Source organism: Poecilia mexicana, unplaced genomic scaffold, assembly GCF_051168715.1.
Source record: "Poecilia mexicana isolate PSO_F unplaced genomic scaffold, ASM5116871v1 scaffold_22, whole genome shotgun sequence".
Classification (NCBI taxonomy): domain Eukaryota; kingdom Metazoa; phylum Chordata; class Actinopteri; order Cyprinodontiformes; family Poeciliidae; genus Poecilia; species Poecilia mexicana.
In genome coordinates, this window is record NW_028263391.1 from 15,832,575 (window position 1) to 15,856,216 (window position 23,642).

Consider the following 23,642-nt stretch of genomic DNA (forward strand, 5'->3'; position numbering starts at 1 on the left):
CAAATAGTCTTGAATATTTGAAATGATTGTCTGGATTTCTGATTATTGCATCTTTGCTTGTTTGTTCTATTGCGCTGAAATTTGCATAGCTGCAATGACGCGATTTGCAAAGTGTTGTGGAGGAAAGCTGGAATTTTGCAGCTTTACATATGCTACGAGGCGTAATTACATTCTTATTCTGGTGGCAGCTTGATTGCACACCTCTCGGTTGCGTGTCCGACCGCTGCTGTAGGAGCTGCGGAGAAACCGGCTTGAGCCGAGGGACGGAGGAGCGGGAGAGGGGAGGTAAAAGCAGATCTGGATAATGGAGTGGTGACGCGCAAAAACTTCGCATTGGCGTTTATTTATGTTTATTTGCTGCGGTTAAAGCGATGTTGGTGGGTAATTTGGTAAAACACAACCAGCCACTTAAGATGTGAAAACATAAAGTGCGCCTCAGTTGGAGAGGCGGTAACAATCTCTTGACTCCATATGGTCCTAATAAAGCTGTTAAAACCTTAAAATTAGACTATTAAACTAAGCGTATTTTAAATCACACGTTTTTATCTTCATGTTACGCTTTTAAAAAAAAAATGCACCATTGAAAGTGGTACGAAGACGAAATGAAAGCATATATTTAGTGCGTAACGATTCACCACTCCAGTCCAGGTTTTCCATATGAAGAGCGCCGGAGCCCTGGAGGTGGATAAGCTGGTGGAGCCCGCTCTCTCTCATGCCATGCTGGGCCACAAGGCTCCGGGAGACGCTGCTACACATTACAGAGAACCGGGGATGGAGGAGAGGCGGAGAGGGGTGGAAGAAGAAAAAGTTTCGTTCAAAGCTGGGAGAAAAACTTTCAACATGAAGCCTCGCCATTTCACCACAGCAAAACCTTCGTTATAGGGGGGGAAAAAAGATAGACTTCTTTTGATATTGTTTTTTTTTTTTTTTTTTTTTTTTTTTTTAGCTCTCAGTGTTTCTCCCCTTCCCCTGTTGTCAGTTTCTGTGCGCAAGGCTGGTCGGGGCTTGCTGTCACTGCGCGCTGAGATGTTGGAGTGACCATGGCTGCGCAAGTGGCATCGGCTCCGACCAGAACTAATAATAAAAATAAGAAATTATCGGGCACTTTGACTCCGGAGCTCAATTCGGGGAAATCCGGAGGAGGAGGTGGAGGGGCAGGGACCGCGCAGCGGAGCGGACAGATGCTGGGTGCCGGCGATGGAACTCTGAATAATGTAGACCATCACCGCCGAGGCGAGCTCGGCAGCATGGTCCATTCAACTTCCGCGACGCACAAAGCTCCGGACGGCCACGACAAGACCGGGATTAACCTCTCGGCGTCAAACTCAAACACTTCCCCGATGGAAGCGGCTCTGATCGCGAACCACAAGCTGAAATGTGCGGGGAGCGGAGATGCGCCTCAACCTCAACAGCAGCAGCCACCGCCGCCGCAGTTCGGCCAGTTTGCGCCACATCAGCAGCGACAAAGTAACAACAGCAACAACGGGCAGCCCTCCCGGGGGGACAGAAGTGTGGACCACCAGCAGCACGGTGGTAAGGAGAACCTGTTGGTGGGGCAGGAGGAGTCCCAGCAGCAGCACGGCCCGGGGAAAGGCGAGGGGGACCTCACCTGTAAAGCCACGGAGAGGATGATGGGCTCCAGGTTTGAACACTCCAACTTGGGTCCCCCTACTAACAACTCTGAGTTTAATAACAGCTATTACACTTCAAGGCCGTGTTATGATCAGCATGGCGGGCAGCAACAACAAAGCAGTGGAATGGGGGTAACTCAGGACTCCAGTGAAGGGGGGTACCACAACAACCAGTACGGCCAGTACCCGGCGTACCGCGCGGGCTACGGCGGAGGGGCCTACGGGATGATTGGCTCCTCTGGATGCAGGCAGCCAGGCAACATGATGATGGGCAGCAACTCCTCTGCGACCCACGGCAAGTCCCCTGTTTCGGGTGGGTTTCAGAGGTACCCGGGGCAAACACAGCAGCAACAGGGGCCCTCAGGGGCCACGCCAACCCTCAATCAGCTGCTCACGTCTCCCAGTCCGATGATGCGGGGTTACGGAGGTGCTTATCAGGACTACGGCGGCCCGACGCCTCAGCATCAGGCGGGCATGGCTTTGGGGAAGGACGTGGGCCCCCAATATGGAGCCAGCACTGGCCATTGGGGAGGGCAGCAGAGGAACCACCCGCTTTCAATGAACGCAGGCAGCGGAGGGCAGGGCCTCGGCAGAACACAGGTGAGTTCTGGGAGTTTAGGTGCGCCTTGGTGAACTACTATGAAAACAGTCACGGGCAGTTTGTTCCAAAGTTGCGGGTTTTAGTTAAATATGTATTTTTATTACCTTTTTAACCGTCCAATGTTTGGACCTTTTACTGTTCTTCAACTTTAAGCTTTACAACCAAAATGGGGTCGGTGTGAAAGACAAAAAGGGAAACACTGATTTTGTTCTTAAGCAATCATCGCTTTACGCTTACACAATTGTTTGGTTCTCACGTTAACTGTTCATATGTTGTATAACTGCAGTTTTAACGCACAGATGTAGAAACTCTGCCGACGTGTTGTCAGACACGTTGCGAAACGCCCCTGCTGACGACGTGTCCTGCTGAAAGCGCCCGTGGAACAAAATGCGATAGTTCAGTAGAAACTAGTCAGAATCAAATGTGTTTCACAATTCTTTATTTTTTCTCTCTCCCCTGTTTCGATAAGCTAATTTGAAACCGCGCCCGCTTAAGGACCGTCCGTCCGCTCTCTGTGCGCTTTTCCCCCCGTGTGGAGCAGGAGCGCATCCACGCTGCTCGGTTTATTCCCATCCAGCTCTGCTCACAATTTGAATAGTGGTGGTAAACTGTGTTAAAGCTCTCCGAGTTGACATCCAGCCTGCCATCTGATTGGCTCCCAGTGGTCCCACTAAGGCAGAGTGTGTTCAGGAGAAAAACGGGACTCTTGCAGGATTTTGCCATTACGCTTTTGTGATGTTGCATTTACTGCTTATATTTCATTTAGATTGTTTCACGATGAATGATTTATGTTATTTCTAAATACGTATGTAGCTACACTATTCTTTTTTTTTTTTAAACGTAGTGGTAATTTCTAAGGATTCTCTCTTTTTAATCAGTTTCACGGTTCAGAGTTGCATTATTGATATCAATTACAATAAATCTCTATTTTTCTCATTCTCATCTGTAATTAAGCTGCTTAAACCGCTCCCTGTGACCTAGCATCTGTGTCAGGTGTGGGGATCTTCTCCAGTGAGACTTCCATCCATCTGGCTGAATATCTTGCAAACTGAATTCCTGACTGTTAGAACAGATTGACTAACACATTTTTATTATATTTATATTATATCATGTTACATACACTTAAAGTATACTTCCTGGGCAGTTTTGTAATTATTGTTGTTGTGGTATCACAGTTTTAAGTTAAATATTTTTTTTTATTTTATGGCAGTTTAAAGAAGTGTCAAATTATGCTGCTTTGTTTTGGGATATGGATGGCTTCATATCTCCCAGACTTTCTGTCAGCTCTACACAAATTGCTGGAGCTGCCAGTTCACAGGGGTGTCTCCAAAAAGTTTTGTCGTGGGTGGTCAGATGGTGCCACCACTGAGCCTCACTGAGTGGCACACTATGAAAAAAAAATATCAGGTTTTCTTGATTCTTTTAGGTTGTTTCCATAGCCATTTGAAATCTAACTCTGATTTAAAAATAAATTAAAGTAGTAGTAGTTTAAATATAAATTGAAGTATTATATAGTTTGTTTTCTTGTCACAGTTCAAATGATTTGATATGTCACAACATGCTTTTTTTATTTAGTTTTAAATGATTTCAAAATACTATAGCTCGATTTGTTTCTTACCTACATATGTGATCATATGTGGGTGGAGCCAGGAGGGAGTGGGTAAACAGATAAATGCTTACATTTTGCAACTCAATGAAGCTTGTCATTTTCTCTCCTAAATGCATAAAAAAAAATAAAAAATACCATGCATGTAAGTCCATTTGATTGGGAATGGGGGACAGAAAATCTTAGTGGAGCCAATGCCAGTTTGGAAATCTGAAGCAAAACTGGGCAATGTCCTTCTTACGAAGAGCCATTTCACTGCAGTTGTTTTTGTTGGAGCAAATTATGTGCGCTGCTGGATGGCACATCTGGGCAGCTGGAGGGCAAGGAGGCTGAGCGCAGCTTATACTGTCTGCCTCCAGTGGAAACAAAAGTAGTTCATTAGCCTACATTGTTTCAATCAAAGGCAATTTGTGTTGGGTGCTGAGAAAATGAGGTGAATGCGTTAAGCGTGGGCGGGTTTGCTGTTCCATTGATTGTATAAAATTATTTCCATGAAACGTAGCGTAGTCTAACTCTTTTCGCGTTATGATTATTAGCGGCTGATTCCGTCTGTCGAGATGTTCGGAAACGGTGTTAACGCAGTTTCCAGCTTCAGTTTCTGGTGTGGATAATTAAAGGAAACCTACCCTTCAGAGGAGTTGGTACTTTAGTTTTTTTTTCCCTCTTTAGCATAAGGTGCTGTTTTCTTCCCTAACTCCTGCAACATTCCAGGAGCAGTATATCTGCGCTCCAAACATCCCTATGTTTAATTCATGTCAGGAGCAGGAGCACTGTTCTCCTGTACGCTGCTGACAGGCTATGTGTAAAAAAGCAGAGCGATGTAGTGCATAACACTGGTTCCAAATTGGCACACTGATACGACTGCGCTTCACTTCAGAGCAAATTTGGTCAAAGCTCAAAGTCTGTCACCTGTTGACGCCCTCCCCCCCCCAATTGTTTTCAAATTCAATTTCTCTCCCCACTACCTCTCCACAGGAGCTTGCTGTGAGCAAAACAAGCGTCCTTCATTGACACCACCGCCCTCCCTCGTCCCCCTCGCCGCCTGTGCGCTCGCTCCTGTGGCCACTCAACAGAATGAAAACCGAACTGCTGTGTTTGTTTGTCCTGCAGGAACCCACCTTAGCTATGGACGGCATATTTGACAAGATGCGCAGGGGGAAATAAGTATTGAGCAGGTCAAAATTTTCTCTGTGGAAATGTTCCTGATGGGACTATTGACACAAATGCAAAGGAACCCAAATTAAATGCATCAAAGTGAAACAACACACGAATTTAGTATCGAATATGCTTATTAAAATACATTGTCTAATTGCTTGAGACCAGTTTGTTGGTAAAGACTTCTTCAAGATACCTGCTGTAGTTAGAAACTAGTTGTCATTTATCCATACAGTCATTCTATCCACAATTAGTATGTTGTTGCGTAGAGTTAATTGCAGTGCCATTCTTCCTCCATATATGGTGCAGTAACATCAAACATGTCAATTGTATTCTCATGTAACTTGACTAGATTCTCCCAGTATTTTATTGGCCTGTCCAAACATTCTGGACAGGTCAGAACAAGTTTTGATGACCTATCTTGCATGTTGACCATTAATATGGGTTAAGTGTACTACTTACTGTTTATTCTAATTCTAGGTCTTTCTGAAATTCTCACCAAAGTCTTCTGGCCATCTTGACTTTCCTGTCAGAAATTTTGTAAGCAATACCTTGTTGTCGCTGGTTTATTGTTGAAAGGGATGTTCTTTCGGCTGCTGAATTAAGGGCCCAATTCAGAAGTTTAGAAATATATCTGCCACCAATGCCATCAGTATAATTGGCTACAATAAAGTTGCCAAGGTCTTCACAGAGCTCTGTGGTTTAATCCATCATGAGATCCTTTTTTGTGTAATCACCTGTTAATGGGATACCTTTTTATAGCCGATCAATTAGGAACAAACTAGCTGATATTAATTGGATCTGATAGGGGGCATAATTTCTTTCTAAATACAGGTAGAGCTGGCTTCTTGCCCTTTTTTTTGCCATTTTGCACCTCCTTTCTTCATTTGCTTAATCCTTTGTTTATGCATCCTCAGAAAATAGCTTTGTAGCTTAGCTTTAAATCAGAGTACTTTGATTCTCGTTTTCCATTTTGTTTCTCTCACTTGCAGCATTCACCTACAGTATGTAGCAGCGAAACCATATGTGCAACCCTAATGACTTATTTCAGCTTACATCATCAACGAAACACTCCTTATAATAAGCGTCTGTCTGTTATAAACTAATCAGAGCTAGAAAACAGTAAAAGTAATTAGCAGATAATAATGAGAGACTAATGAGAGAGAAATAGTGTTGTTGCTCAGATAATTACAACAGCAGCTCTTTGAAAATCTGACCCAATAAAATAAAAATGAATGAGCATCTATGATTCCCTCTAATTTATCACTATTTTGTTTAGTGTTTTGCGGGTAGAATTGAAATCAAAGCTCAGTGGAGCTCTATATCAAAGACTAGACCCAATCCCATTCTTGGTAATGTGCTTACCTTGAAATGATCCCTGCTCGCAGTGCTCTGCAGCGCATACTGTTTACATTTCTGTCTTATGAATTATTAGTGTGATATGAACAAAGACTTTATAATGGGAGCAATGCATCAATGTCACTTTGTATTATGCAGCTATCTCAGGGAGCCTCGTGCATAGTGATGTGCCCGACCGCGGATGCGGGAATTTAATTTATGGATCATGTTCTGCATCAGATGGACAGCCCACGATGTCTGGTCATCAAATGTCTTACTCTTTCCTTCAGATTTTCTGTTTCGGTGCGTCTCTTCTATATAGCCTGTGCCAGAGCGAGCGCACCGAAGCCTCCGTTGTCAGCACGAAGCAGACCGGCTTTCCCTGCCTCCTCCTATCAGTCGTTTGTTTTTTTTTTCCTGTTTTGTTTACATCTCAGTCTTGGCCAGACAGCGCTGTGGTGATTAGCGGTGGAGTGAATTTTTTTAATTTGCTCTGTTGTGTCCGATAAGGCCCCATGCAGCATTTTTCATCTGAGTGGATGAAACAGGGAAGCCGTGTAGGTAATTGGCAGGCCGGGGTTATCCCTGATCTGCCTGTGCATTCCACAAAACACCAATTAATTCAGATTTCTTAAAATAAGTGAAATACCAGGTCAGTTATATTACTGGATGTAAGCGTGCGTGTTATTAGCTGACTAATAAATTTTTTTTTTTTCATGTGTCTTACTACACTGTGCACTCATTACTTGCCCTGGAGTCAAATGTTAGTGTGTAAATGCCCTGAAGAGAGAGTTTAATTACTTCGAGCGGGTGTTGATTTTGTGTCAGCTGTTTCTCAGCTCTGTCTTATCTGAACTGTGGATGTGAGGGAGGCAGCAGAAAAACAGAAAACAAAGCAATTTTGAGGAGCAGCAATTATGGTCCATATGGGAGATTTAACTTTTGCTTATATGGTTTTCTAGTCTTGTTGATCACTTATGGTATGTATGCGTCAATTATTTGTGTGAGTCATTTAACTATATATTTATTTGTTAGGGGTAGATTTTCTGAGATGTTGATATCTAAATGTTTTTCTGATATTTTTATATTTTGCTTTTATTTCAACAATCATTTCATTCATATTGTATAGGCTAATATGAATAAGTTACAAATGCCCTGATAGTTGAGGCTTTAACGTACTTTGCCGTTTCTATGAATGTGACACACTTGGATGAGCATCCGCCATTGTCCAAGCTACTTTTGGCTTAGCTGGACAACCACATTCCACCTTGAGTTTTACTGTTTCCACGACAGCCTATAGAGGGCGATAATGCACTCTGTAATCAGAGGAGGAGAAGAAGAAGGAAAAGCAAAAATGAAATGATTATCATCAGCTTAGTGTTCTAAGATTTATTGTCCACTCTTGAAAAACAGCAGCTCTCTCCTCATAGTATTTTTTTTTAAAGCAAAGCTGCTTCAATGTTTACCTAATGTAATTTTTGTGCCACCAACTGGCTGTTAGTGTTTTTGTCACTGCCTGTATGCGCCAGCAGTTAGCTGTGCTTCTTGTAACAGCGCCTTCTGTATTGTAAATATTTTTTACCTTAAGCGAGAGTCTTCCAACAAGCTGGCAACATCGTCAAGACCTATATGCTTCATGGCAAATAGAGATTGAAAGCTCAATAAAGATCTCTACTTGCTCTCCAAGAACAAAGACATTGTCACTCTCTCCCAGTGCTGCAAGAAAAAAAAAATAACATCGTTCCTTTCTGGGAACTGTGATTTGTGAGTTTCTTTCAGCTTGTTCCTGGCAGCAAATTCCTCCCCAGTGGTCCCACAACTATTATATGATTGACTCGAAATTCAAAGCGGGTGTGGTTAATGTCGAAAAGTAGAAATGTGGTAGCTGCGTTTTTTCTGCTGGCATAGATTTCTGGAGTTCTGGGCTAGCATTTCTCGCCTTGTTCTTGCCGTCTCGAGATGAAAACAGGCTTCAAGACAAAACAAAGTTTCTTTTAAGACCTCTCAGTGTCCGCTGGAGCCTCTACTCTGTATAGTTCTGGTCATTTTGCCTCTTCTTCATATTGTATCTGGGGTAGGTCTGGATGTTTCGTACCCAACATTTTGAGGTGTGCATTTGAGGTGCCTTCTTGCAGGACACTTTATTCTGATCATGCCTCAGTTTGTCCCCATCCAAAATGGATGATGCAAATTTTTTTAGAGCCTACTGTAAGAACCTTTGATCGTGGTTTTAATAATTAATATTTACATGCAGGACAGCCCTCAGAGTTGCTTTGGTTTGATCAGGGGCCATAGATCATTAAAGTCAACTGACCTAAAGGAGGGATAACAACCAACATTAATGAAGGGTGTAATACTAAATTATCATAAAATGATGTACAACTAAATTGATTTTTATATGAGATTTGAGCACATGGATGGAAAATGAAGAGAGAAACTAAATGGTAGAGCATAAGTAATAGTTTGACAACATTCTGTGACATGTTCTGCATGTATGCTTAAGCATTGGGTAATTTTGCTAACATGACGTTATTAAGTATTTATCAAAAGCGTGCTAAAATGCAAGTTTTGAGAATACCATGTTTTGTATTGTTTAAGTTTACAGCTAATTCTTATCTCTAAGTTTAAACCAATATTAGGGGTAGATATTTATCATATTGTTTATCATTTATCGTGATTCATTTCTTATAATGACACGAATTTTGATTTATTGTTCTCACAATAAATTCTAATTAATGATGTTTAAAACCCCCCAAAACTCTCTTTACTGTCGAGATTGGTAGTTATACTAGCTTCTCTACTTAAAAGCATCAATAACTACCAATAAATTTGAAAATAAAGTTGCTGTGCAGCTTAGTGATACAAATAATAGTTCTTTACAAGACTGGTGTCCTAAAGAAGTGCATTACAAGTGGGAATGTTTTTCCAAGAGCATTAATTGCGTTTGTGGGGCTGTGATTGCTGTGATACGCAGTGAGTAATAAATAATTCTTATTGTCACTTTTATCGTTATCACAATAAAGTTCCTCAAAATATTGTCATAAAACGTTAAGTTCATATCGCTCACCTCTATTGTAAAAGTTGCCAAAATTGGAAATCCATCAACAAAGAACTTAGGTGGACAGATTGATGTCCCCAATCCAAAGAAAGATCCAAGAATGGCATCAGTATTACACCCTGATGCCGATATGTCCAGATAGAACATCATGTCCAGAAAAACATGGTTAAAGCTTGTGCGGTCAGGCACTCATAGTCTTTCAACAGCCATATATTGTGGACTGTGTTTATTTTTTTTTAAAACACACATTTGTAGAGACTTGTGTAAGCAATTATTATTTGGAAATCTAGAAATAAAGGCATATTTGACCTGAGTCACACAGAGCGATGCATATTTCTGAGGAAATTGACTGAATGACTTTACAGAGACAGAAAAGGGAGAAACAGAAAATCAGGGAGAGAACTCTGGCAAATGTCATTGCAGTTAAAGTCCTCTCCCTCTGGAGCTTCCCCACTTCAACCTTGTCAGCGACACGAGGAAGAAAAAGTATTTGGGCTTTTGGTCTTGAACACACACAGTATGTCTGCGTGGTTGTGTGTGTGTAAGGTTGTGCAGGCATGAGGCCAAGTGGTGGTGCCCTTTACCTCTTGTAACCCCACAACTAGCCCCTCCTGACCTTCACAAATGCTAATTAGCCATGTGGAGTTCCTAAGTCGAAGTAATAAATACACATTTCATTTAATCTTTTCTTCTTATGAAGTATGGGAGACAACTATACTCTTAAATGATGTTCTCACTTCAAAGCTTTCTGCTTTTTCCAGATTTTTCTTTAAATACACCTTGTTCTCCATTTCTCCTCAGGCTCCCAACAACTTGCCAAGTCTCCCAAGGGAGCGGTAGTCAGTTCAGAGGTATTTAGACAGCAAGCATACCCTATCAAACATTAATATACTAAGCCATACTGATCTCTCAGGTGCTGCTGAAACATTCTTCTGCCTCTGCTTACTGTTTCTTTGTTTCATGTGTAATAAGTAACAAGTATGTCCATAATTGTAGCGGAAAATGTCATTGAATAGAATACAGATAACATATTCCCATAAACAATGTTTTTATGATTCGGAGAAAAGTTTTAAATTTAATGTAGTTCAAATTCCTCACTCCTATAATTTTGTGGATGTCATACCTGCAGAAACAAACCTATGAAATACCCATGAGCATCATCACCAGCTTCCACAGCACAAGGAATCCTGCTAGGCTGTGTACTTTGGCAGCTCTTGCTGTTTGAGTTGATCATAATAGTTGCAGTCATGGAAGCAGTATTAGGCTGTGAAAAATAACAGGTACTGTATACTGCCAGTGAGATGCTGTATGGAATTCATGAAGCAAAAAGACACAAAAATAAAGATGGGGCAAAATATCTGATTGTTATCTTAATCATAATTTTTCTTTTTTTTATAAATAGATAAATAGATATAAATAGATTTTTTTTTGTCTTGTGTAATTTATTAGCAAATTTCTGTTCAGGTTTTAACTTCATAACCAGATTGTGAAGCTGGTTAGGAGAAAAATCTCATTTTTATCATGTCATAAAAATGAGATTTTTATGGCATAACATTGATGTAAAAATACCTCTATTGCATGATATTCCCACAACAAATGAAAAGCAAAAATGATTGGCATAATGTAATTGCTTTTATTTAAAACTGAAAAGCTAGGATGCTGCTGAGATAAAATAAATAACATAATAAATAAAGGTAGGTTACAGTTTGTTAAAAATAGAAATAATATTTGTTTATTTGAACATATACTTGAACAAAATGACATACAATTTTATTACTCTGTTTCCAACAGAGTGACTAGTGTAATAAACTGATATAAGGTTATGACCTGCTCAGTTAGTTAGCCTGGAGTCAGTTGCTAGACTGACGTATTATTTTAAAACAGCGTTACATTAATAAGAGTGATGGTTGATGCTTGTATATATATATATATACTATATATTTTTTACACCAGCCATATTTGTCTATCTTGCAAGAGAGGGAGAACTTTTGGCTGCCTCCTTCCTTCGATCTGCTGCAGACTAGGCGCTCAGGTAGGGAGCGTAGGCACCTCAGATGACCTCACACAATCTTTGCATATCAAATAATCACTGCACTTGTACTTTGCTGCGGTAATCCTCTTACGCCTGTTTTCTGTCTCATTGAGAGGTGTAGAAAAGGAGGAGCAGGTGTTTAAAAGACAACAAAAAGGCTTATACCTGCAAATATCATTGTGTAAATAGAGTAGAACTATTTTTTTGTTTTTTTACTTAATGTTTTCATAGCACGAGCATCATACTGTCCATGCATATTCATCTTTATGACAAGCCATATATTTTCCTTACCCACAACATTCTCTTGTCACTCTTTACAACTCCCCACCAAACCCTTTCCAAATCCACCAGAGCTCCTGTGTGTGTGTGTGTGGCGTGTATTTTCTAAATTTATAGCCAGTGGTCACAACAGGACAGTGGCGGTCACTTCTGGCTAAAAGATGCTTCATTTAGATAAATTTTAACTCAAGAATTTTGGAAACTTCTTGACACCACATCCTCTTCTCTGCAAGGACATATGCAAAACCGGAAACATGCATGCATATTTCACAGCTCTTCCTGGAGATATTGAGTGCGGGATTTGAGGTTGCATTAGAATGCAGTTTGTTGCGGAGGGTGTTTTAAATACAAAATTTATTCTCGATACAGCTCTTATTTCTTGTGACACCGCCAGACAACTATTCTACATTCCAGCCACTCCTTTGGCAGAAACCGGATGAACTGGAACAGACACTGACAACATGAGTGAACTTTATTTTGAAGCATGAATGTCTTATTTCTTTAGGATATTAATTCTTCCAAAGAATATCAATGTGGATGGCGGGGGCAGATGTTTGCTGTGCACGTTTAATCTCGGGCCCGCGTGTTCCTCGCTGTGTGAGCTTCCCCCTCCCTGCTCAATGAACATCCATTGTTACTGTTGGCTAAACATGCAAAGGTTACTGTAATGTCAGACACATGCCAGAGGGGAGTGTGGAATACCACATTAACATAATCCATAGAAGACCTTCCCTTTCACAAACGTACCCTCGCTGAGCTGATCGCCACAGCTCTGCTGGAGCACGTGGCTGCTCTTGCCTCTGCAGCGCTGTGTGAAACCAAATGAAACGTTCTCTGCGTAAGACACCTGCTAAAGTGTCGGCTTACGGTATTGACCTACATTTTACCTTGCTCGTGCAGGAAGATGCAAGATATAGTCCTTTCTGACCTGACACAGACAGACTTAGTGGCACTCATGTTCGGGATGTCTATAAAGCCTCAAAATAAACTCTTATGGTAGGATAATTTAACACACACACAAAAAAAAATCCTAAATGTCTCTTTTATTTGGATTTTTTTTTTAAATTGCAACAAACAAAAAAAAAAAAACAAGCTGTTCCTCAGAAAATAACTGCTGCTGGCCCTCTTGTAACTCTAAATATCACATTAAAATAAATATCACAGAGTTCCTTTTTAAATTTGTACTTTTAACATTTACTTAATTTTTAGGAGCCACAAAGTTGTAATCCATCTTTTTCTATTTCTCAACTATGAATATGATGTGACACATTTCTTTTAACCACTGGCCACCAAAATGGACCCAAGTTTATCCTGGCTCCACACTGAGTGTGCAGGGAAGGTAGAAGAAAAAACAAAATCTTCAAAGTTCACTGTTGGTGAACTGCTGGAAAGAATGGCATGAATAAGTCTCCAAAACAAACAGACACTATTTACATGCCAAGCAGTAAAAAAAAAGAAGAAGAAAGGAAACTCTTCTGTCATCGTATCGAACACATAAACGTGGAATTAGCTAAATCCTACCGGGACTTTAACTGAATCTGGGAACTTCCGTAAGATGAGACGAGAGGCACTTTCACACCAGAGCTTTGTGATCTACTTTAAAAGACGTAGAGTTTGTTTTCTTAGATTGTCTGCCGCAGACCAAACAAATAAGCAAAACCAGGTGGAACAGAGTCTGTAAACAGTTGACTTTATAAACTAAATAAGCCATTAAATTATACATTTCTAACCTACGTGCAGTTGTAAACTTGAACAGAACATAGAAAGGGGTGTGTGAAAAATATGTGGAAAATAAGCCATACCCATTATTTAGCACGGTGGGGGATCCATGATGATTTGGGCCTGTTTCTCATCCAAAATGAACCTTGCTAGAGCGCCTTTCATCATACAACCTTTAAATGCCAGATTTTACTAATCTGGTGGCCTTTATCAGACAGCTGAAAATGGGTTGTTATTGGTGTATGATTATTCAAAACATATGGCAAAATCAACATAGCTAAGCTTCACCAGACACAAACAAGCAGGACTTCCTCTGTTCTCAGACCTAAATCCCACAGAAAACATGTGTGAGTTGAAGAGAGCAGAGAGAAAAAGATTTTTCCCACTGAATAAATATACTGCAGCTAAAGGTTAGACGTTTCTCAATGCAATAAAAACTGAATTTATTATAGGGCTTTTTACACATCTTTTCCAGAGATGCTAAATAAACCTAGTAGTGTTTCAGTAATTCGGTGGTTGTTTATTTAAGTCAGTCTTTCCAGCAGTAACTATTTTTGATCTTTTTTTTTTTAGAATCACCACAGAAATGAACACAAAGCAGCCGCTGGTCTAATATTTAAAACATTCAGTGTTAATTAGATGTTTGATGGTGGTTGAGACATGCTAACATGTTGCCCTCTCACCCGCTGAGGCTGGAATCTGTGCCGACAGTCGGGGTGATTGTTTTGATAATAACGTGTGCGCCCAAGCCAGATAAGAAAACTCTCAGTGCTTCTTTTTTTTCCCCTTTCTTTTTCTTTTTTTTTTTTGGAAAAGCACTTTGTGTATTTGCAGCTCAGTCTGACTTCAACGGTCAGCATTATTCTGAGAAAGCCATTGTTTTCGCTCACATAACTCATATTTTAATTAGTGCGTCTTTGGAAACTCCCTGCCTGTGTTGTGGTTTTGTTTTTTTTGTTTTTTTTCGGTCGGGCAGTGCAGACTCACACAGCTTCTAGGCATTTCTCAACTTCTTTTTTTAACACATCGGCCACATAAAAAAAGATAAATAAATAAAAAGCCAAGTCATGTGTGGAAATTGTTTCAACTTTATGTTTCTCTCCTTTGTATTTTAACGGCTAGAGCAACCTTCCTTCGAGTGTTTCCAAGCTTATGTCGTTCTGTCTTTTGGATGCTAGTTGTGGTTGACCTTGATGGGTGACTACAGTTCCTACTCATTAAGTAGTAAAGATGAATGGTTCCATTATAGCAAAGAGGGGAGGGGGCGAGTAGGGCCAATTAGTGGTAATTAACAGCGGAGACGGTGAAGCGCTCTGGAGGGCACCCTGACCTGGACTCTGGAGGGAGCAGAGGGGAGCAGGGAGCTTGTGTGTGAAGGAAGTTTACCTCTAAAAGTAATGAAACGATGTGTATTTGTATGAGATTGTGCAAGATGTGTGTGCTCATTATCAGAAAGATAATGCAAGGATGCAGAATGACTGTATCCTTGCAGACACTTTTGCATGGTGACAGATGGAAAACATCTCATGGGGATCCAGCATTATTTGGTCAATTAGAGGTGATGAGGTCAAATGCCGGCAACACCTCACTTTGACTTTTGACTCCTGATGTGATGCCACTTTCCCCTTCTGCCGCCCTTTAGTTAGGCCGGGGAGTTTGTTAGGTCTGAGAATAAAAGGGCCCCAAAAGGCCAAGCCCGTATATCTGTATCTGCTAATGAACATTGTATTTTTGTTCTTAATTAGGGATTTTTTTTTGTGCTGTTCTGCTAGTTGTCAGCGTATCATCATCAAGGTGAAATTCAAGGGTGTTCTGTGAGAAAGTATGGTTGTGTACTTTCTCTTTTCTCTCCTCCTTTTTCTCACTTTTGATTTACCTTGCATGCAAACACGCAATGCGAAGGAATAATATGACACGATAGTTCAAAATGACTAAATATGCAAATAAATTTCTGATATAAGCTGATATTATTTTGAAGAAAAAAGCAGAGTTCAATAGTGGAGAGACATAATATTTTACATTGTTATGAAAGCAATTTTTTTTATCATCAATTTTCAAAATGTTCAAGGGACTAAACAAAAACATTTGATCAGACTTGTGCAAATCCTGAGACTGCTGCCCTGCAACACAGCTCATCCTCCTCAGTGGCTACACATGAAACTACATGGAAATTCTTGCACTTCACCAAACCAATATTCATTTTACTTGGGAACAACACAGTTGTGCTCTTACTTCAATAGTTGCGTTAGAAATGGTACTTTCAGGGAGAGAGAACGCATTTGTTAAGTTTTTTTTTTTAGTTTTTGTCAAAGTGCTGCTTCTTTCAAATCCACTGAAATTGCAATGCCTGCTAAACGGACGACTTGAGGAGTTTACAAAATATTAGAAGTCAATTGTGCATGGGAAGGCCTATTTTCTATATCGCCGGCTGAACAAGTGTGTAGTTGCATTTGTGCAACTGCCTCTACCTGCATGCCTGTTCAGACTTTTAAGACACTGCCGCATCTACAGTCCCTGTTGCTTCAACATATCGAGACTCGCGTCTGTATAGTGGTGCTGTATATATATGTGTGTGTGTGTGTGTGTGTGTGTGTGTGTGTGTGTGTGGTGTGGGAGGGGGATATAACGCTTTGAGGGCGGTGTATATAATAGAAATCATTACCAGTAATGGCCTTGTTCCCCACATCCCTCATATTCATTCCCTTTTCCTCTTCTGACATTTATTTCCTGACTGCTTGCATATCAAATATTTAAATAAACAGAATCGGAGGTGGTGGTGGTGGTGGTGGTGGGGGGGGGGGTTCAGTGGAGTTTTGCCTGGAGGAGATGGTGGGAGAAATGGCATAGGGAGAAAAAGGGAAGGATGATGACATTCATTTTTGAAATGAAAAGAAAAAGAAAAACAGGATTGGTTGGGTGTGCTAGTGGGAGGAAAAGCAGCCACAGCAGCATTGGAGACAAAGTGGGAGTAAGAATGCTTTGCTAGGGTCCAGTCACTTCAGATGGAAAGGGGGGGTGCCGCATTTGTTGGTTTACACCAACCTGCTGTAAACCAGCGTGTATGCGTGCATTCATTTGAGCGCCCCGGACTTTGTTGCAGGGCTCATCCGCTTTCGGTTTTCTGGGGAGGCTGCATGAGGATGTGGAGGAAGACTCTGGTGGCTTGTAAAAAGCAGCCCTCAGTCCAGAAGCTGTATTGGTTGCATGAGAAGCAACAATGAGATCAGAGTGCAAAACAAAGTAACGGTGGGGAGGGAGGGGGGGGGGGGGGGACGGACGGACAGACTTAAAAGAGAGGTCAGGACAAAGGAAGGTCTAAGACATGGAGAGCTGATGGAAGATCCGTTTCTTCCTTCCTCATATAGAAGATTGAGAGAAGAAGAGACTGTGAACGGTATATATATCTTTTAAACTGACTGACTGTCCAGTTTCACTCTAGCTGGCATCAGTGGCCAGCCCATTAGTGTCAGGCTAATCTTAAAATAATTAATTGTGAAGTCGACGCTTTCTAAAGAGTATTGTAATTGAATCCTAAATTAGGCTTGGGAAAGAGGACACGTCCTGCTTTGCTGCAAGTCTGCTCCCATTCTGCTGTCACACACACTGACACACACTCCCGCATGAGCTTCAGTGGGTCGCGTGTGCAGGCATTCAAGAAAAAAAAGAAAAAAAAAGGAAAACAACAGGCGAAGGAAATGCTAATGAAATGCATATTTGGGGAGAGAGAGGCCATCTATAATTTAGCTGCGCTCTTTGTGTGTGAATGATGTGTATGCAAGCGCTGTGATTTATTTTTTGTTGTGAAGAGGGGATAATTCTGTCAGAGTAGGCTTTTATTCTTGTAAACAAATGTGTGGAAAAAAGAGCCGAATAAAAGTGTGGTAATAAAGTAAACAGAATGGTATGAATACATTTAGCTGTTGGCATGAATAATTTGTATACAGGAAAGTGGGGTTTGATGAAAAAGAGATGACAGAAATGAGAGCTATTATGTAGCCTGATGAAATTTTGGATTTGGCCTCCACAGAGTTGCAGTTTTGTTGTACTTGCTTTTAATTTTTTGGGCTTTATCTCAAACACTCTCTTAGAGAAGAGAGTGTTTGATTTCACCAGACCTTTCTGTGAAATCAGTTAAACTCACTTCAGAAATTCTTGGTCTTGTATGGAGCAACAGGCGATGGTCCGCTTTCTGTTTTTGCTAATTTTGTTGTAAGGCAATATTTAATTAACATCAAATCTACCATTCAAAATAGAAACCTCCACACACTTTGATGACATCACACAAGGCATAAGGCAACTTGTTATAGTTATTTTGAATACATTTATTTGTAATTTTCTTGTTTTTTCCTCTTTCATGTTTAATAAAATGCCTCCTTCAAAATGCCGGCTGATGCTCAAACACACACAAAACAGTGTTATAATTTTTGTTTTATAGTGTGCTTTTTAACACTTTGTACTGTGTGAAGTCCTCTAGTTTGTTCCATGTTTTTATGCCTGTTTTTTTTTCTCAAATTCATCCTTCAAAGGACTTTACTAACACCAGCTGATCAATTTGATTCTTCTTTCACTTTCGCTGCATTGACCCAACTTTACTCCAAGCAACAACAAAAAAAGGGCGCCTTTTTTTCTAGATTTTAATAAAATTCCTATTCAAGGTTCCAGCTAATCAGTTCAACTCGTGTGGCTCCTGTGATGTCATCAACTCAAATACATATAATTTTTTTTTTGTTTTTCTTCAGTGTGCTTTTAAAAACATTGCACGTTGTTACATCCTGCCGCAGAAAGCTTTACTCCATTACCCACCTCTGCTTTAATTGACAGCGCAAATTTGTTTAAAAAACACAAAAAAAATACACCACTGGCAGCTTTAACAGAGACACACACAGCACCTAATGAGTCCTCATAAATGAGGCTTAGTTTAAAACACTTCTGGCCACAATGCTTTTCATGAGTGACCCCTGCAAAGCTATAGGCAATAGAACCTGCTGGATCAAAGCTCTTGGAAAAGGCTCTACCCTCTATAAATGTCGGCCCAGCTCCATAACCCTGGATGGAGTCTGTTAAAAAAGATGATACAGGATCTGGGGTCAGGAGACAGTTTGGCGAGGCAGCAGTGGAAGCAAAGCAGCCCACAGATGTCTTTCATAAAAGTCAAAGGGAAAGACAAACTCTTAGTTATTTTCTTTCTTTATTTTGTCCACCGAAATGCTTTTTAGTTTAAGATTTATCCAAATGTCTTTAAGTTTATTTTGGTTTGAAAAAAAAGAAGCACATATAAAACATTGGATCTAGAAAACTTTGCCACAAAAACTTTTTTTGTTCTTTTTTTTTTTTAGCACTCAGAAACTAGTTTAACCACTTCACCAACATGTTGTTCCCTGCCATTCGCCCCAGTGAACTTGCACTTTAGGTTCCTCTGTTTTGAAATGACTTTGTGAGAAATTACATATGGTAATCTGTCTGCATCTGGATGACAAATCAAACGTTCCTTTAGCTGCTTTCCAAATGTTTGAAACCTGCTCAGCTCTTTATTTGGCCCGGATCTGACAGCTACAGACTTGGCTCAGAACATCCCATTTTCTCCCGGGCTGGCAGAGATGAATAACAGCAGAGAGGACAATATTGTGGTCCAGCTAAGCACGACTGACTCTTCTGTCTCTGTGATCCCTCTATCAATAAGGAACACAGGCCTGTCAGAAGACCTGCCAACAGCCTGGCTGTCCGCGCAGCCTGCTCTCTACGCAACATCTGGACACAGATGGTACACACTGATCTCACACACACACACACACGCACGCACCCGCACACTACATGTTTTACTCATACTGGCAGACGTTCACAGACATGCTGCGCATTTACAGTTTGTCAGAGTACCAATTTCTTGTTTTTGCACACACAAACACAGTTGGCTCACATTTGTTTTCTACCTACATGCTACAGGTAAGCTCCTATTTTCTATCACAAAGTTAGACGCGCTGCGGGAAGAAATGCTTCTCCACAGGAAATCGAAGCTGCACATTCCTGAGCAAATCTTGAATATATTTAACTCAGAATTATATAGAGTAGGTTCAAAAAAGATTGCTGGGTGCTGTGCCTTGGAGCATTGTCTGCAACCAGAGGCTGCCAGTGCGGTTCGTTCAATGGACAAGAAGCAGGAACATATATTTTGACCCGTCTTTTGCTCTTTTGCTGTTTAAACATAAGCATCCATGTTTACTCTCGAGTGAATGTAGATCCGTATGTTAGCAGTAAAGAATTATACGATTTCCAAAACTCTTCCAACCTTTTCAAATGCAGCATGTTTTCTGGCAAACACAGGTTTAAAGCTCAAATAGATTAAAAACAGCAGCTTTGCTTTACTTTGTTTTGCATTATTAAGACACACACACTCCCTCTCTCTCTTTCTCTCTCTCTCTCTCTCTCTCTCTCTCTCTCTTTCACATCTTGAATAAATCAAAGACATGTAATAGAAAAGTATACTTCATTTTAAATTAGCTATTTTGAAAAAAAAAAAAAAAGATTATGGAATCTAATGTTAACAATTAGCTTTCTGGTAAAACACCAGTCTCTGCGTGTACTCCCTTAAAAATACAGATCATTGTTGCAACTTTGATATTTCAAGAGTTTGCAAACATCTCCAACCCAGCATCTTTAATGACAGAGAGAAACAGAGACCTCAAAAGAATAAAACAGAGCAATGTTTCCGTGTTCCGTTCAGCCTTCTTGTTACCTGCTCAAGTCTTGCTCTCTCTTGCTTTCTCTCAGCCTTAATCAATAACAGGTGTGGACATCCACTTCTGACAGCTTCCTTTAACATTGGCAAATCTACTTAGCTAATTTTGAATCTTCTGGAACAGTATTCACATTTAGTTGTGTTGCCAGCTTGACCTGATGTTGCTTAGTGATGGTCCATGTCCTGCTCAGTGAAACATCCAATTTTTTAATTGCCAATTGTGCAGTTCACCATTCAAACTGAAAATCATATGAGTCCTGTCGCAACAGCTGATTCCTCTGTGCAACTCTGCAAAATCTGCCTTTCAATAAAACATGAACGAGAAAAGTCAACAGGGCATTCACGCTGAAAGGCTCAATTCACTGTGTGATCACACTGCTACAAACACATTGTGGCTGATAAAAAACTCTTTTCATTTATTCCAACTGAGACTGAGATATCCATGTTGGGATGTAATGAAGTCTAAATAACTGCAGTTTCCCAGTCATATGTTATTCATATGGTCCACCGTAAACATAGCTGCCCTGGGGCTCAGTAATAATGGGAGTTAATGGTGGAGTTCCCTGTGAGTCAGAGGTGTGCATGTGCAGCCAGGCCATGCATCAAGCTTCCCACAAGCCTGGAGCCTCTCATTGATCGGCCCCCAACCCTCCCCTCATGATTTCAGCCAACTTCAGTGATTGATTCCCAGTCACGGCCCAGGAGATTGGAGGCCTGGCCTGGGCTCATGGAGCCCGGGGCCTCCCAGAGGGCGACCTGGAGGGGGCTGCAGATGTGGGGGGAGAAGAAAAGCTTATATCCAGGGCCCATAACCTCAATCCAGAGGACCAATTCTGGAGAAGCCTTCACAGCAGGTATGGAGGGCAAGGGGACACATTCATTACAGGAGAAAATTAAGGCCACATCTGCTGCTGGCTGGACTGTTATGTGGATCTATGGGGGGGAAAAAACAAGATGGGGAGTTGTGTGCTTGAGAATATGCGGAAGGTGAGAAGGTGATGGGATTTTGGTATGTGAGGGTTTGGAGAGGAAACAGGTCTGTCTCTAGTAGCTCAGCGCTAACACGCATTCACAATGTTCAAACCTCTAACCCGCTGTGCTTCACTCAGCATCACCGCCGCCGCGCTTCAAGAGGACGCCCTCTGCGTCTCTTTACCTCGGTTGAGCAGAGCAGGAAAACTTGTATGAAAATCAATTTTTTTTTAATTAACTTTGTAAATTTCCAGCTGAGCTATCAGAGGCGGGGGAGCCTTGTGTGTCACGCTGAGTCCGATAATGAAATCAATCAGGTTCAAATTGTTTCAGGTGACTATTAATGAGTATCTAATATCAGCCTGAGGAGGAAGGTCAGGATGGTTGTTGTTTTTGTTTTTAAAGTGATGGATCGCTTGCCTGAGAAACAGAGATGGTTACACCCGGAGGAACTGAGCAGTTCTCCAAAAAACAAGAAAAAAAAAAAAGTTCATGAGAATCCATGTTTTCATGGGAAAACTCTTTAGCTGCATGACAGCAGTGACATAATTTCCCTTTTCCAGCTAATCTAGGATTGCTACAATGTCCCTCATAATTGCCAAATGAAATCAAGGCACAAGCCAAATAAAAGGGAAGGGGGTGTATTTTTTCCTTGCTTTACATGCTTCAATATTCATAATTTTTTGCAGCTGCATTTTCTTTAGTGGGCAGCCTTCCTGCCCGAGGAGCTCGTTAAGCTTTGCCTTAAAGGAAGACTAATGGATGAAGGAGAGAGTGGCCCCTCAGGACCCTTTAGCATCATTTCGGTTGGTCTTCATGCTTAGTGTTCATTTACAAATTTTCACCCTATTTTGAGCACAGTGGTGCTAGTAGCACTTACTAACGCATTTTGTAATACACAGGAACTTGTTTGTAATTATTTGTGAAGATATTTATTTTTTCGCCTCTCACAGTGCATTTTTATATATGGGACCGTTCCAGTCTGCACGTTTACGACCAACTTTTCCACTTAACAAGATAGGTGGAGAGAGATTTAAAAAAAATAGATAACATTTTTTTTGATGGATACATTTTTATTCATAAGCATTCTAAGCTGTATTTTAATGCATTAGTTTATAACCAGGATTAAACCGGAATGCATATGACTTGATTGATGTGGTTGTCTGTTTTGCATTCAGTCTACTTGTCTTTTAAAGCGGCGTGAGATGTAAATTGCGAATTGGCAATGTATTAGTAACCTATACAATGCTGCATTGATTTGAGTGAAAAGAAAAATTTATATATATTTTTTTTAGTCTTTGAAAAATAAATAAATAAATATTCTTTATTATTTAAAAAATCAAATAAAATAGCAACAGCATGGATTTGTCTTTGGGGCACCCCAACGCTTTTTGTGTTGTTTCCCCCAGTTGTGTAATATCGTCTCCCTGTTGGGTTCTGTGAACAGAGGAAGTTGGAGAGGAGCACATTTCTCTTGCTCCACTCAGATTGGATGGTTTTCTTTTTACTGTTAAGTGCTGCTTTAGATCTTATTCGTCATAGAAAGACTGTCTTGAGGTAGAAATGGAATTATTCTGGTTAAAAAACTTGGCACAGAAATAATCCATTGTTTAAGATTCTAGGAATTTTAATTTCCAAGTAAATAATCAAAACTGTAAAATGAGCTTTGTGCTCTAGATTGTATGCATTGTTTGTTTATTTTCATCCATGAGTGCCTTCTTCCTTCGGTGGAAATCTGAATGAATTCCATCTGGGAAAACTGCATCCAGACAGGAGATTTGACTGCCAAATTCACAATGTGGCTCCTTTCACACATGCTTCCTCAACTGTTTGCACACGATTGCATTTTATTTGTTTTCATTCCCTAATGGCGTGTTGCAGGCATGTCAGGCGCATCTCGTTTTTGTCACTGAGATTTTTTTCCATTTCTCCCCCTCCTTTCTCCTTCTCCTTCTCCCAGCCGCCTCTTTAGCTCCCAGTTTCAGCGAAGGAAAAGCGCTCCGGTGACCCTGCGACCCCAATCTCACTTGAGACAGATGAAGCAGCCTCTCCCCCCCTCGCTCTCTCCCTTTCCTCTCCTCCGTTCTCCTCCGCTCCCCCGTCCTCTCTTCCCTTAATGACGTCTTTGTGCGGGCCATGACGAACCAAACGCCTAGCAACTTTTTCCCCGACACACACGGGTGGGGGTTCGGAGTGGCCAGATGAATTTCTGAGCGTGTGTTGTGTCTGCTGTGTAAATATTGGTGTCAACTGCAGAGGGCATGCCGATCAGCAGCTCCGAAGGACGACGCGGGAGAGACGGAGCAATTATGAAGCGTTGCGCCAAACACAAAAGAACGCACAACAACAACACCTTATCTGGCTTCTCTTTGTCTGCTTTTCTCTTTCTCAGCTCGCAGCCTCATTGGGAATCATGCACAGTGTATGTAAACAATTCACCTGCCTTTTCTGCACCTCTCTTCCCATTGCCAGCCACTTGTCATGCCTTTCTGCCTGCGCCATCCAGGCATGTTGGGCT

At 41.0% G+C, this 23,642-nt stretch overlaps 1 protein-coding gene across 2 annotated transcripts in view; it reads left to right on the forward strand.

Moving 5' to 3' along the window:
* The first annotated feature begins 327 nt into the window (after positions 1-327).
* The window catches only part of LOC106933831 (AT-rich interactive domain-containing protein 1B-like), a 195,611-nt gene continuing 172,296 nt past the window's right edge, over positions 328-23,642 (forward strand). For both annotated transcript variants that reach the window (XM_015013342.2, XM_088002420.1), the window contains exon 1: positions 328-2,231. In XM_015013342.2, the coding sequence (XP_014868828.2) occupies positions 1,041-2,231 (1,191 nt within the window). In that variant the 5' untranslated portion in view covers positions 328-1,040. The remainder of the gene's footprint in view (positions 2,232-23,642) is intronic.